The 16573-nt window shown below is 38.2% G+C and overlaps 1 protein-coding gene across 1 annotated transcript in view; it reads left to right on the plus strand.

The window, feature by feature from the left end:
• MGAT5 (alpha-1,6-mannosylglycoprotein 6-beta-N-acetylglucosaminyltransferase) overlaps positions 1–16573 on the plus strand; it is a 98243-nt gene that overhangs the window by 31962 nt on the left and 49708 nt on the right. The window contains exons 3-5 of the mRNA XM_072418078.1: positions 8633–8800; positions 16149–16225; positions 16376–16465. Of these exons, the coding sequence (XP_072274179.1) occupies positions 8633–8800; positions 16149–16225; positions 16376–16465 (335 nt within the window). The remainder of the gene's footprint in view (positions 1–8632; positions 8801–16148; positions 16226–16375; positions 16466–16573) is intronic.

Raw genomic sequence — 16573 nt, forward strand, 5'->3', positions numbered from 1 at the left:
ACTCTTTAGCCATGCGTCCATCTGGGACCAGCTGCAGTCTTTCGCTAAATGATGGAATATTCTGCACATGCGGTCTGGTGAAAAGAAGATGAAAAGGTCCTGGTCTTATTATAGCTGTCATTAGAGAAAAACTTTTAAGATTTGTTATGACAGATCTTTAGGAAATTCTAGGTGCTTGACTTTTAGGGTAACAACCTGGAACAATGCAGAGTAGGTTATTCAAAGCCATGGAATATTGAACAGGAGGATCAGCATGACTGCCATGCAACGGCAGCGGCAATGGCAGCCTCCTTGATGACCGCTTTGCCCTAAATATCCCAGTATTTGGAAAAATCAACTCTTAAAGCACTCCTTACACTTTGATATAACAGCACTGAGATGGGGCGGGGTGGGACAGACAGTTTTTTTATGGAGAAAATAGGCAATTGTTTAATATGCAATGCTCAATTTGCAAAGCATTACACAAAGAGATTCATATTTATTTCCAGCCCGGTGACTCTAATTTTTAAATCTCATTAGACATTAGCTGTCAGCTTTTTAAAATGCAAATCCATATCCTGGTGTTTTTAAAGTTTGTGAATTGATTCTGTGAGATATTAGAAATCTAGACAACCTACTCTTCCGGTTCGGAATTACTTTCAAGCAGACTTTCCAGGATCTAAAATTTCAATTCTTGATAAAAATACAACAAGTATAGAGTCCACCAAACCCTTATTCTAAAAAAACAAATAAATGGACAAAATGTTCAAAGTAGCACACACAAGAGTTTTGTCTTTTTTAAAGCATCTAAATCAGTATAGGGTGTTACAATGATAATAATTAATAAAGAATTAAAGATAAAATAATTCCTCAAAAATCCCTTTTTTACTGGCAGCACTGGGATCCGTAGATACTTTGGAGAGAAAAACCACCATCGTCACTAGATTAGTACAGAATGCGTTCATCAGAAGGATTGTACCCTGGTAATTGTTCACACTGAGCAAAATGTTTAACAGGTAACACCATACGTTGGGTTCTTCAAAGGTTATTCCCTAATTTAATTTGACAGGATAGCACAAATCCTTTGTATTGTTGATGTTGCAGGATAATTCCAAACCAATACCTTTGAACTTCCAAGGATGAAGAATTCCCTCAAGTTTTGCTGACTTGAGGAGATCCCTTGTCCTTGGATGTCAAGACATTGGTTGGACATATGAATACCAGGGCTGTGGAGTCGGTAGATAAATCCTCTGACTCCTCAGTTTCTGGTCCCTCTGACTCCTCTGTATTTACAGGGCTTCTCATTTTGTCTTCACACTTTTGCCTTCAAACTTCTCAAAAAAAATTTTTAGACCCTCTAATTATTCATAAATCAATACATTTATTATAAAGTTAAATATAACACAATATTTTTACCATGCGTTTTTCTCAAGAAACATTAATACAAATATATGAAAATAAATTGATTATTTGTCAATTATTATGTTTTTTACTTTATATAATTTTAAAATTAAATATCTTTATTTCATGGATTTTTACTAAATTTTAAGATAACAATTATTCATCTTTTTATCTTCAAAGGTATTAGCTTTATATTTAGTATTGCACTTACCCCCATGGCCAGAGTGGTAGACAGTTATCTGATTGGAAGTGATTCCTCCCTGATAGCAATGGTTTTGGGTTGTAATTGTACAACCACAACCAAAATTATTAAGACCTATGAATCTTCCAGTGGAGTGGAAAAATTTCCAAGAGGAGGTCTGAGAAATTCAAAGTTAAATAAAGCCCATAAGGAGGAGTTACGCAAGTTAATGTCAGAAGATTGCGGAAGAAACCTCAGAGGAATGATGGATCAATTATTTGCCAAATTTAGAATTTATCTATTTCAACAATAGATGAATGCATTGATAAATTCCAATGGTCATTAAAAAGAACTTCTTTAATTCCTGCAAGGCGCAATGATTCCCACTCTCTTCAAGGAAGGCTTAGCTATGCTAACAAAATCCTTGATCTCATTGCTAAGGAAGATGGGGGAAAAAACATCTACTTTCTTGATGAAGTAGGTTTTAACATCTCAATGAAAACCAAAAGGGGAAAATCTCCTATTGGGCAAAGGGCGGTGCATGTTGTGGCTGGAGTACGTTCCAGAAATTTATTCAATTTGTTGTGTGAGGAATAAAAATGGGACCCTCCATAAGTTGCAAGCATGATCATTTAACCAGGAAGCATTCCTCAATTTTATTGATGAGGTTTTGAATGTTTTTAGTAAAATGAGTGTTCAGCATGCCATCCTAATTATGGGTAATCTCCCATTTCATAAAACTAGCCAGGTAAAGAGCTTGGTTGAAAGTAGGGGACACCAACTTTTTTTTTTTTTTTTTTACCACCGTACTCTCCATTTCTTAATCCTGTTGAGAACATGTTCTCGAAATGGAAATAAGTAGTAAGAAGTAATAGGCTAATTAATTTGGGTGCTTCATTAGAAAGCATTAATAGTGTATTTTTAACAATAAGCGAGCAGGATTGTTAATTATTATACAAAAATGTTTAGCTTTTTGCCTAAATACCTAAGAGGAGAAAGCATTATTGAATAATAAATCATTTAATAATTTATTACATATTTTTATTTAATGTTTCTTGAGAAAATTTTTTATTGTAAAAATATTGTTAAAAATATTGTTATATTTAATTTTATAATACTTTTATTGATTTATGAATAAGTAGGGGGTCTAAATTTTTTTGTGAAGTTTGGTTGCAAAGGTGTTGAGATAAAATGAAAAGCCCTGTAATATAATATGCTAATGTATTTTCCATGTTGATTGAAGGAAGGCAACATACACATCATTTAACCACAGAACTACTGGCTAGGAAGCTGACGCTCTACTGTATTGGCCAGTTTAAACAAAAGACAAAAAAAATGAAAACAATAAGGTTTTATTTATTGTTTTTATCAAGTGGCTATAAAATAGTAGCATGTTGTTCTAAGAAACAGAATTGCTTCTGCCAGATCCTCTTTCATAGAAGTTCTTAATAATTACTTGATTATTTTTAGAGCTGAAAATAGTCTTTCAACACTGACTTGGGTGAGTGGCATTGCTGTTACGGTTCTACCCACGTCACTAAAAATCTCAGGATAAACAAGGATGGCTTCTTCTACAGTCAGTTTCGATGAGCAATCATACTTTTCTTCTACTTTTAATTCTTTAAAAAAAACTCCTGCTGGAATCGCTTTATTTGGACATTTTCTGGTTGTTTATCTTTCACGCATTTGCAACGTCACTTTACTGTTGAAAGTTGCATTTTGTAGTAGGAATCAAAGTCTAATTCTTAATTTGATGAGGATGATCCTGAGTTACCAGTGCTTATAGCTTCAACCAGTGGTGGTGTTTCAGGTAGTAATCCTTTCATGTGAACTGCTACATCATAGAGGGCGTTTTTTGCAGTATCAGTCTGGTCTTCGCTCAACAAAATTCGGCTCATTGGATCTAACATAAATAGCAGCTAACAAAATTTGATTATCCAGTAAGAGAATCTGTTTTCTTCATTGAAGATACAATGCCATCAGCTATTAACCCTCCACTTTAGTTCAGGCAATATACCAAGCTCTTCCATTTGAAGAAGATTTTACCAGGTGTTACCAGGGGGGGGGGCAAGGATTCTCCCTGGGTTTGGGGTCCCCAACTTTGTCTACTATTAGGGAAGCAGGGGGCTTCTGAAAGCAGACCTTCCTTAAGGTTAAAGTATGGTCTGACTTTCAACATGCAATTTATAGGTTATTAACAAGCTGTAAATAGCCTTCAAATTAATCCTCACTGATTTCTGTAGCTGTAGACTTTGTGGAGTAGTTCATCCTCAAAGTTCACAATAGAAACTGTGAAGTTCTTCCAGTTGGATCTGGATACTCTGCTTTCTCATTTTTGTGCACATCTACTCTGTATTTATTACAGAGAAGGCTAGCAGGCTACCTGGTCACTGGCCGGAAGGGGGCCAAATAGCGAGAGAAAATACAGTGTTTAATGCTATAAACTTTAGGAATTAGTTATTTCACATCGTCTGCAGCTATAGAAGTTTGTGGATGTTTGAAAACAAACCAAAAAATAAAAAATGTGTCTGGTAATAAAGGATCAATATGTTCATAGCCTAAAAAATACTTAATTAAACTACATATTCACCCAAGACTACTGTACTGGCTGGTTGGCATTCTGCTGTGTGAATTCATTGTGGCTATTTTTGGGTGGTAACTGGTGAGTTGGGTCACAATACAGGGACCTCCACCCAGCTTAAAAAAAATTCTAGGTAGCGCACTGGTGCTAAATGCAAAGTTACTTTTGCTAAAGAACATCTTTAAGATTGTCTCCCTTTTAATTTTTTATTGTATCCCTAATTTTGTGTCAGTCCCTGTATGTGTGTGGTGTGATACAGATAAGTAATTGCACTTTCCCTGCTCCCTTTGCTTCCTGTCGCCTCATGTTCTGGACACGGTGCATGTATAATTTTCTCTTTGCTATAAATAAGTCTCCTGTTTGTCAGATCCTCCACTAAATAACATCTGCAGTGTTGTGTAGCCCTAATTGCACTTTTTAAAAAAACAAAACAAAATAACAATAACTTGTCCTTGAGTAAATTGGGGTCGAAGGTAGCATGACGGCATTTTATATTCACTTCAAGTCTGACATTGCTTCTTCATCTATTTCTGTTTAATTTATAGTGACAGAAAACGTGTTTGGTGCCGTGTTCCAACATTGAGTGCACATTATTGAAACGCTGTTTAGTGCAGTCCTTACAATTCAATTACACAAAATCATGGTCTAATTCAGCATCTTATATTGATTTTTGTAAATAAAAGGATACTCCAAGGTTAGACTAACTCTGCATGCTGAAAGGCTATAAACTTATCTAGTATTGTTATTTACTAGTATTTATATAGTGCCAACATATCACGTATAGCTTTACAAAGTCCATATCAATGCCACTAGCTGGTACTCGAAGGGGCCCACAATCTAATGTAACTACCATGGTTATATGGTAATAATGCAATCGGAGATCAGTTTGGGGGAAGCCACTTAACCTAACAATATGTTTTTGGAATGTGGGAGGAGGAAACGCACACAGACACAGTAGGAACTTCATGCAGAAAGTTTCCTGGCCGAGATTGGAACCTGGGACCTAGCGCTGCAAAGTCCAGAGTGCTAATCTCAGAGCCTCCGTGCCGTCAACCACATGAATCGTTAAAGACTTTGTAGACATGTGTGATAATGGTCAGGTGAAAATCTGACAGTGGTCCAACAAGTCCTAAGCGTTGTCCTTCAATCCACCATGGCAGGTTGAGGGAAACAACTGCTATGCTTTTCTATTTATTATTCTCCTCACTCCATTGAACAGAACGGCTTGTTGATTCATCTGTCACAGGATGCAGTCACTTGATGTGTATATAGCCTTGGCCTTTTCTATGTTTTTGTGACCTCATCCTACAATGCAATTCAGGTATCTCAATGACTGAGGACTGAAGCTGTGGAGGCTGTGCCATAAAGAAGACAAGAGGGCTGTATTGCCTGTGGTCTCCTTCAGCAGATATTTTGCCTTTGATTTAGCATGCCTTGTTTCTGCGTCATCTTTGTATGACGTTGGACATCTTCAGCAGAGTTTTGCTACCACACATAGGAGCCTCCAGCAAGGAGAACATTGAGCAGCATTTTAGTGTCATATCCAGATGTCTGTAGACTAGCAAAATGAGGCAGTATTGTCTTGGACCTCACACTACAGATTTACGGTACAGACGCAGGCGTGTCTAGGTCAGCAATCTTAACCAGGGTTCCTCCAGAGGTTCCTATGGGCTCCTTGAGCTAGAGTCTTTTCACTTACCACAAATTTAGGAGTTCCTCAAGACCTGAGAACTATTTCTTGGATTCCTCTTGAGTAAAAAGGTTAATGAAGTCAGTCTAACCACTAATATACCTGCAATTATTCAGAAAGAAATTAAGATAATGGTAAAATTTGCATGGTTCTTTGAGTGAATTAGTAGATGATGAGGACCCTGCCCCAACGAGCTTACAATCTAGGAGGTGGTGGAAATATCACACAATAGGAGGGGCATAGCAAAGCTTCACCTTTTTTTTTTAAGTTCAGGTTTACTTCAGAAGGCCATTACTGTCATTATTGCTCACTTCTGTTGTGTAAAACTGTTGTCACCAACACAGTGAGAAAGGGTTATTCTCTCTAAAGGCTTACCAGGTAGGTTAAAAGTCCTATACGTGCAGCCCTGGATTTATGAATACATGCTTTGCAAGTACTTAAAATTGACCTGGTATCAACCTCCTGAAGTCCTTGAACAGCAGAGCTCAGACTTGGTAATGAGAAGCTGCACATGTAGCCACTCAGTTGTGCTGCAGTATAAGCATGATGATGGGAAAATGTTTTAGCCATTATGTGCCTCCAAGTTTCCTCTGCAGGTTGAAGGCTTCATATATTTTAACTGGAGAGGGGGGAGGACTGCAACCATGATGCTTTTGTTCCTTTGTCTCTGATGCTTTGCATCTTTCGCTGTCAATCTTGTTTTGCAGGCAGTAGGCATAGACACATTGTCGCTATGTCTAGACCTAGATTTGCTCTGTCCTTGTGTTGCAGGAAATGGATATAAAGGTGTGAGGGGTTTATTATATATTGTGATTCCAGCCAGCCTTTAAAGCCCCGTCCTGCTTTTAGTTACATCCAACCTTTGTTATGTTTTCCTTGTACAGCTCCACCTCATCTGTTGGAATTTTATAAATAATGATCAAAGAAGACCTGATGGCAACCTGAATTAGCTACTGCCTGTAATCATGTGACTGCTAAAGAAAAAGAGCATCTCTTTTCTGCTCACAAGAACACAAAGACCCTTAATCTGAAAAGGTTATAAAGCTAGAATATTAAACATATTTGATTTAGGGATTTTCATCCCTGTCTGGACAAGGCCATTAGGTCAGCTACAAGTATGTCTAAGAATCGTGGGAAATGTTCTGGGGAATAATTTTCTTTTTTTGTGCACAACAGTCACATGAAGTTCTGTAATTTTTAGTCCATTTCTAGTGTTCATAATGAAATCACAGACTGATATCTTCTTGCTACCTTTTATACTTTCTAGTTCAGTGTTTCTGAATCAGGGTTCCTCCAGAGGTTGCTGAGGGTTCCATGTGCAATGAGCAATTTGTGACCCCAATGATCTTTTTGGCTATCAGTAAGGGTGACATTCATCCCAATGGCCTGCAATGTAAGAGGAATTCTTCCTACTGACCATCACACTAATGTACATTGACCTGTGAATAATATAATTATAGCAGATGTTCCTTGAAGACCAGAAAGGTTTTTCAAGGGCTTCCTCCATGTTAAAAAGGTCAAGAAACACTACTCCTATTGCTGATGGGTCCATGAGTTCTGCCATACCCAGCCAGATGGGTAATTAAGTTGTGCCTACATTTTTATGGTTTGTTTGCTTTGAGAACAATACTTTGCTTACCTGAATGGACTATAAAAAGTCAGTTATGCCACTTTTGATATCAATTCACACAAAAGAATCCCCTTCAAATATAATCAAACATCAGACAATGAGGAATAAGGTACATAAAAACATAGTACTAATGTTGCATAACATTAAATCAGTAAAAGGCCAAACACATGGCTTTGGACAATTAATCACATATACAATGAACAATAAAAATCTATCAAATATATTGTATCTGCATAATTACCAGCAGCCACTTCTTCAGGGAATTTGATAGCAGAGCAACAAAAACAATTATTCAAAGATACTTTCAAATATTCAAATATACTTTTAAATTAAAAAGTTGTTTTTTTTCTTTATATGAGTATGCCAGTAATTTCCTGCTTGGGTCTACTCATTAAGCGTAGGACTTTTCTTTTATTCACTTTGGGCATTGGTTGGTGGAAAAAATTAGGCTAAAACCAAACTCTAAGGCAATCCAAAAACTACACTGAAGACCCCCCCCCCCCCCCTAACCTCACAATCCCCATTCTTCATCACTAAAATATTATATAAGGTATGGAATTCCAAATCCCTATCAATATTTTTGAACCTGTACCTTTTATTGAACCTGTAACTTTTAATTAAAACACCCCCGAAGGTCCTTGTCCAGTGGGGTGAGAAAGCTCTGTTCTTGTCTTCCCATTTGTTGGCTGGAGATGTAAAGTAAAATACGCACTTGCTGAGTACAAACTGTAATTGTCATCTGCAAACTCCACCCCCTGTACTTTTGTGTTGGTTCAAAACATTTGACATAAGCTGCAATTCCCTTATTAAACTAGGAACAAAACTTCCCCTGTGGACTGTTCAGAAGGGGTATTATCCTAGGCACTATAATATGCGGCCTTGTTAATGATTTAATTGCAGGCGTGCACAGACTCGACTTTTCACTTATGTTTTTCTTATCGCATAAACGAGATTATAATACGAACTCTCTCACATGGGAATGTAGGTGGATACGAAGCAATTTTCTTTTTCTTCTGTTTATTCTCCTTGAATTATGTTCTTTGTGCCAAGGGAACATGCTTTATAATTATGCTTACCATCTAATAAACTTAAGCCAAAATGTTAATGCAATCCACGGATTCACAAAACATGAGTTTATTTTTTTTTTTTTTTTTTTTTTTTTTTTTTTAGATTTGAAGAAGACGCTGGCGGTTCTTCTAGATAATATTTTGCAAAGGATTGGAAAATTGGAATCAAAGGTTGACAACCTTGTCCTAAATGGCACAGGATCAAACTCCACCAATGGTACAACAACTGCCATTCCCAGTGTTGGTGCTGGGGATAAAATAAATGTTGCAGGTATGTTTTTAGATTTTTTAAGTGTACCTGTCATGCAATTAAAATGTTAATATCTACCATGGGATTTGTTATTTCATTTAACCACTGAATAAATAAAACACTCTTGCAATATTGCAAACTTGTGCACTATATGGCCAAAGGTTGTGAACCCCTGACCTACATGGCTATTTATTTTGTGTTCATCTCATTCCCAAACCAGCAATAATTAGGTCTTATGAAAATGATTTTACTACCAATGACATGGAGGGTTTTACATTTGATCAGTAACTCTGGGCTTTTGTGTAGATTTTTTGTTCTGAGTGGATCTAAAGCTGCATAATCACTCCCATCCCATTACCAGCCCCCTTGTGATGGGGGAGGGGGAAGGTTAAAGGAGTGTTGAACACAGAATTTTTTTTTTTAAAGCAGGTGGGAAGAAATAGTAGAAGGGTGGCATGGCAGCCCCTGTATTGTGACCCAGCTTGTCAGTATCCACCCGGCTTGTAACTGAAAAGTGCTGGGTGGTGCGCCCACTTAAAGGGGCTGGGGAGAACACTACACATGAAACAAAATTGAATGTAACGCCTATGAAGCACATGCATATGTACATGAAACTTGTGTAATACATCCTGGATATTGGCACATGCTGGAATGATTAAGAAGAAATATTTTAGGGTTATTATAATAATAGAACAGCAAGTTTACAAGTACCTTTTGTCTGCACCGTTTTGTGCACCCTCTGGAATAATGACAAAATCATTTAAATTTTGTTTTGCCACCCATGGCAATTTCTCCTTTCTGTCTTTTTGAATCCCTGGTGCCCCAATAGGCTCCCGCTTTTCTTTTCCTAGCCTAATCCCATCCATCTCCGCCACAGACAACCTTTTGCAGTTTAGTGGATGCCTATGTTATTCTCAGGTAAGACAGCCAGATCAGGGAAAAAGTATCTCCTCCAAGTGTAGCTAAACATTACCCTCAACCCCAATCAGCGGTGCAGAGTGCCCCTGGCACAGCAGGCAGTGCTCCAAGCTAGGCACAGAAGGAACTCTGTATTGTGAATTCTAGTAAAGGACAGTAGAATACTTTTATATTTTTTCTGTTGTCAATTCATTTTGTAAAGCCTTTGTACCTCATCTCTAGCATTTAACCAGCAAGAAAAACTGACAATAGTAGACAGGGAAGGTGCTGCAACTGCCTGGCTAACAGATATGCCTCCCGTGATTACCTGTCTAGCACTACAGACCTCTCTCCCCATGACAAAAATAGCAGCTCACTTTCTGATTTATATAATATATGGACCTAGGCACTCATGTGCCTCCAAACTTAAAGCAATTTATCTGCATTGTGATAGCAAAAGCACTGCTGCCTCTTTCTGCTACTGATACAGGTTATTGCTTTTTTGCACTAGCCCTGAACAAGCCCAGTAAAATACCACTGTAAGAGTTTTGAGGATCTCAAAATTCACCCACTGTCTTTTATTGATTAGATTAGCTGTAAGCACCCATATACCTAGAATTGTCTGTGTTTCTCCTATTTTGGAACAAAGGGGTATAAAAATTCTAAATTTTATTGCCAACTATTAGAAGGCCCCTTTTAAGTAGCAACATTGGAACCCTTTTGAATGCAAATAGAAAAAAAAATTAACTTGCTTTACAAGAATCATGAATTTCTGCAACATCCCACCTAGCAAACTCTGCTGACAATGTGGAACAGTCACTGGCTTGTTACATTGGCAATGGGCAATTTTATATCGAAACATGTCACAGATGGGTACGTTTTATGAACTACGTTTTCAATTGACCTTTGAAATTGTCACAGCTATTAACATGCATCAGTGAAGTCTTTCAGTAAGTACAATGTGAGGTTTTATAACTGTTCCATAAGAAATCTTGATTGCTCTGCTGCCAAATTTTACAGAGCATTACTGGTCTACGGATACAACACTGGATTTTTATTTGGAAACTTGCTTCAGTCTTGGGTTGTTTTTGGTGCCCCTTGACCATGAAGACACACTGTTCTATCTTGTTTTATGCATTATGCAGTCCTATCAACTTCTAATAGCCAACCACTTATAAACTTAATTTTATGTTTGGCTGCAAATGCATTTATAGAAGACCAGGAGTCAATTTTATATAATATGGATAAGTGTATACTTGCACTTCATATTGCCTTTACAATGTTTATTGGACCTGTAGTGATGTTTTTTTGGGTATTTGCCACTGTGCAGGTGGCTGAAATCCGAAGAGATCATAGTTCAGCATTAATCTGTTGTGCAGATGTCACAGAGAATTTGGACGGGAATAAAGTACTTCCTTTCCCTTGTTTCTGGGGCTCAGTGATCCTGTTCAGAAGATCTGTACATCAGTGAGATAAAAGAACTGTATTCCGGCAGGTACTTTACACAAGAGAGCCCTGTTACAGGAGACCGCTGGAATTCCACCAAGGGTAGGAGGCTAGTGGAATTAATCTCCTCCGCAGAGCTCTCTATCTAGAGAGTTATCTTACCACCATTCATGGGACGCTTGGCACAGGTTAAGCTCCTGGATTGTGTGACTGTCGTTGGTTTGTTGAGAACAAATGGTCTGTTGCAAAGACTTCAAATGAACCAAGGTAATCTTTTCTCAATATGCTTATTATAGGTACTAATTTTTTTGTGTGTTGTGAGAAAAGGAGGGCAGCTCGGAATAATAGTGCGACGATCCAGATCACTGCAGGTGGTTATGCAGCTTGGAAGGCCTAAACCAAGCATATTAAATATCCATGGATTTGAACACAATGGTATAATGAATTGGTCCTTAATATGTAAAAGTGTCTGTTCTAAACCTCATCACTAAGATATTTAAGACTAATTTACACAAATGTGTGCTAAAATAAAGGAGTTTTGACTGCAGTAATCGACTCATTTATGAAGCTGTTCCCTGCAGAAGCTCCAATCCATCCTTGTGCTGGGCCCTCTGGTTGAATGACGCCCCTTTTAGTTAACTGTATGGAACTCACACACCTTGTTAAATGAGCACTGTTGTGTTAAAAAATAAGGACGTACCTGTAGCTGGAGAAGCATAAGAATGACACCTGCTTTGAAGCAGTCTAGTTGTGAATTTTGGAAATTATTGAGCCATTGAGGGATGGAGGAGAAGAATTTGGTGAAAACTGGTCATTGAGGGACAACTGAAATTATATCTACATGTCTGCAAATTTTCCTGTAAAAAGTCAGCCATGGCCCTGCCATGCCCTACTTCTTTTAGCTGGTGAGGCTCCTTGTTACATAAGAGAAAAGTAGTACATAAATAGACAAATAGTCCAAAATGTTGGATTTTCCTTTACTTTTTATTCACATGGCTGTGATTCCTTTGAAACCATTTCCCTCAAAATTTATTTTGCTTTTTCTGTCAAATGCTTTCATGCCTTTTTACACTGGGAGTTTTGTGGAGGGGAAAAAACTTTATTCTCTTGGTCTAGGTTTAAGCAAAATTCACTGCAGATTCCTTTTCACTTCTGTCCCTGCTTTCTTATTTTATTATTTGCAGGAATAATCTAATTGGATTATGCAAAAAGAAGTGTACAGGACATTAAGTATTGCTGTGACTGCAAGAAAGCAATATTTTACTTTTTCTTTTTTGCAAATTGTGGCTGCAAATTTTCTGGAAAAAGTAACCCAGAAGGCGTCCACACAAGACCAAACTGTAGTGACTGATCTTTATTACAGGAAATTTTCATGAAGTCCCAGTTTAGGAGATGTTTCTTACTGCAGTATTTCACATTGAAATATTTCAAAATGCAGTATTTCAAATTTGAAAGAAATACACACGAGACTAAGATTCACGCAAGAATACACGCTTCCCTGTATTTAGACAGTATTATTCTGGATTTCAGTTTACAAGAAATGTACCATTTATTTAAATTTCAGATCTGGTTGCAAAGCAGATTTGTCTTGTTGGTTTATATATAGGCCATTTTTGGAGTGTTCTCCAGTTTCAGTAGATGAAGGTCTTTTATAGGTTTTTGTTTGTAAAAAGATTATGCAGTTGTAGTCCATTTTCCTATCAGTCTTTAGTACATATGGAGAGGCCATAGGTGTTTTCTGTTTCCATCTTAATTAGAATCTGGGACACAACTCATTCAGACTTTTCCTGTGGTCATTGTAGGCCTTGATTGCAGAGTCCTGACTGCCTTCTGAATTCTTGATTTTTGTTTGTTCATCTGAGCCCTGAACCTGACGCCTCCATCCGGCTTATAGGGCCACTTGAGTTTATTAAAGCTCTTTGCGTTTAAACTACTTTTCATATATATTTATTCAGATTTACAGCTATATAAGTGTGAAGTTGTGATAAATGACACGTTCTCAGTCATGTGTGCCTTTGTTCCCAGCCATGTGTTACTTCCACTTTGAAAAATAAATGTCGGTCTCTTAAAACTTGGTGCATGTATGAAACTGCAAGCATGTTTTTAATTACTGCAGTGCTAACAAGACACAAGCAGAAGTATAGCATACTAGCACTTGCAACCCCAATCCTTTTCTTGGTATTGTCCAGAGATGCTGTGAACACACATTCTTAAAATCAATTTTTGATCAAAGTTTTAATAATATATAATTGTTCCTGTCAAACTTTTTTTTTTTAACTCAGATTTTTATAGGTGGTGCTCAATCCTCTTCTTTACGCCTGTGATATCATCACGTAGCTGCTAAATTCTTCAATCTGCCAGAACTATGGAAAGAGGGATGCAGGGACACAGGGGTGAGAACAGTAAAGTTTGTTTTTGAAGGGCAGTTGGTTTATTTGTGACAACTGTGCGGCTTTGCTTGCTGGTGGTCGAAGCTTACTGCTCTGTGGGCTGTTAACACAGATCTTCTAAAGTGTGACTTCCGGGAGGACTGCAAAATCCCCATATAATGTACATTTACAAGTGCTAAAGGTTTTATGCATATTGTTCCATAATGGTCTTGGTGCTCCTATTCCTTAATCTTCTCTAGTTGTAATGGGCACTTGCAAAAAATGTATAGTTTGTACTGTTCAACAATATTGGTCCTTGATAGTATTAGGCTCCTATGGGAAAGGTCCACAGCAACCACAGCTTACATTAAATGTTTGGATAAGGACTGGTGCCATTGCACTCAAAAGAGCATTGGTGCTGGATTACAGAACAGTGAGTATTTAAGTGGAACTATCACAAAAAAGACACTTGCTTTACCAGTGGAAAGGTGTCAATCCCTCTGTAATCCTAGCTGGGTCAGTCCTGGCACACACCACCATCTTCCTTGAACATTACTCAGCCTAGCACTGCGCAGGTCCGAGATCAGAGGATGTGCTTCCAGAAAATGTAAAAAAGCGGATATTACTGCGCATGTGTGAGATCAGAACTTTTTTTAACGTGAGGAAAGCTCCTTCTGCGCAGAAGGAGCAGACAGCGGCCTCCTAGGATATGTGACATAGGTATCCCAGGAGGCTACAGGCTTCCTATTAAGTCTTTACTGCCATGGCGGTAAAGACAGTAGAAGTAGAGCCTCCTCTTTAATAAAAATACAAAAATAATGGGGAAATAAATGTTTGCCTTGTATACCAGTACTATACTTTTCGGATTTTGAGCATTAGGATGAATGTGTATTTTTTTCTTTTTATCTTATAAAACTCTAGTGAAGAAACCCTAATTTAGTAGTTTTAATTTCCAAACCTATATCTTTTAGCATGGTAGCAAATGACATACCAAAATACAAGCACATAAATATATCTATTGTGAATGATGCATCAAAAATTGCTGAAATAATTACCTAAAATATTGGCACTCTAAAAATCTATTAGGCATTTCTTGTAAAGAGGAAAATGTAATACTTTCTAATAATCAGTAACAGAATTAAAATGTGGACTCCAAGAAGTGTTGATTATCCTTGAAGTACCCATCAGTAAAGCCCTTAAAATCAGAAGGGCAGAGTGCGAGCACTTTAGGAGTAAGGCTGGGTACACACGTGCAATGATTGTCTTTGGAAGTTATCTTTCACGATCCTTTCCAATGACAAAAGACTGCACGATGCATGAATGAGTGCTGTACATACAGGGCAGTTCTGCTCTATGGAAAGGGTAGGGGGGAAAACGATGGAGTGGTGCTTTCCCCTTTTTACTTTATTACGATCGTTCCTTGTCCTCGTCGTGGATGGACGGTCGTTTGGATGACTAGCGCTGTACACACGTCAGATTCTCATCCGATATCAGCCCTCAGGCGATTATCAGACGAGAATCATCTCATCAGGTGTCTGATAATCTTTTGAGATAAAGGACTGTAGAGATTAGCTAGGGTAAAGCTGCGTACACACTTCCAATTTTTATCGTTCAAAATGAACAACGAACGACGAACGATCGATTGGGCAAAAATCGTTCATAAAAAAAGTAACCAACGACGCCGACGAACGAGGAAAGTCGTTGGAAACGAACGACCGGACCGGCGGATCGGATTGGACGACGATCGTTGACCATCGTTCGTGTGTACGATCGTTCGTTGATCGTCCATGGTCTGAGCATGCGTGACGAACGAACGTTCGTTCACTTCCTGTCGTGCACGTCACTCCCTGTATCGCTCAAACGATCGCATCTATTGTGTGTACAATATCTACAAACGATCGTGTCGTTATCTCTATGTGCAGGATCGGTGCTATACGATCGTTCGCAGATATCGTGCAGGATCGTTCGTCGTTCGTTTAACAACGATAATAATTGGAAGTGTGTACGTAGCTTAACTCTCGTGCAGGCCTGTGGAAGTTCATTCGTTCCTGGCACGCGCAAGGGAAGCAGGGCTTGCCTGGTTTTCCTGGCACCCAACGTTGAGCTGCGCATGTACAGCTCAACCGAATCTGACAGCTGAGTGGCAATCAGTCGCCTGTCCCTTTCTGCAAAAAACAGTTGCCTGATCGCCAATTTTTCAAAGTGGGACTTTTCATCCTTTTGCATAGATTGTTTTTCTCTTTGATTACTGCCTTCTTAACTCTTGCCCTTTTTACAAACACTTTTTGCATGATTACCTGAACACTGCCAGTTCTAGGACTGGCAAATCTCTGGTGCAAAGGTGTTTTATGCTCTGGTACAAATGCCTACCTAGGGAGTATCATAATAGGTGGAGAGGTATCTTTTCAGCAGGAAGTGCAGCAAAGGCTTTTCCTAATATGTACAGACAGCTTCTGTGCTATACTTTACCTATAATTGACTAAAAAAATGATTAGGTGTCTTTTTTTATTTTTTTATTTTTTTTGTTATTCACCATTTTTCTTTTTCCAGCATTTTTATGTCGATGTTTTTTTTTTAGTCATGTATATAATAAACAAAAGATACAATATATGTAATGCCAGTATAAAAAGCTCATTTTTTTTTCTTTTGTCTTTAAGATCTCATTAATGGGGCCCAGGAACAATGTGAACTGCCTCCCATGGATGGCTATCCTCACTGTGAGGGTAAAATAAAGGTAAGGACAGCCCCATGTCTTTTATGAAGTGTGCGCCAATCGCATGTGTTATAAAATTCAGTCGGCGGTAAGAGATATAGTTATATTGTTTATGACGGTACATGCACGTGATCACTGACGCTGCATTTTTTTTTTCTTCTCTTGCAACAGTGGATGAAGGACATGTGGCGCTCTGATGTCTGCTATTCAAATTACGGGGTTGATGGCTCCACCTGTTCATTTTTTATTTACCTCAGTGAGGTAGGTGTACAGCTCTGATTAAAGAACCTCTGGGACAAAACAGAATTTGGTAACTGACCACTGCTGCATTTAAGCAGTATGGCTGGTCAAGACCCCCCCCCCCCCCCC

The sequence above is a fragment of the Pyxicephalus adspersus genome, chromosome 7 (assembly GCF_032062135.1).
Source record: "Pyxicephalus adspersus chromosome 7, UCB_Pads_2.0, whole genome shotgun sequence".
Taxonomy (NCBI): Eukaryota; Metazoa; Chordata; class Amphibia; order Anura; family Pyxicephalidae; genus Pyxicephalus; species Pyxicephalus adspersus.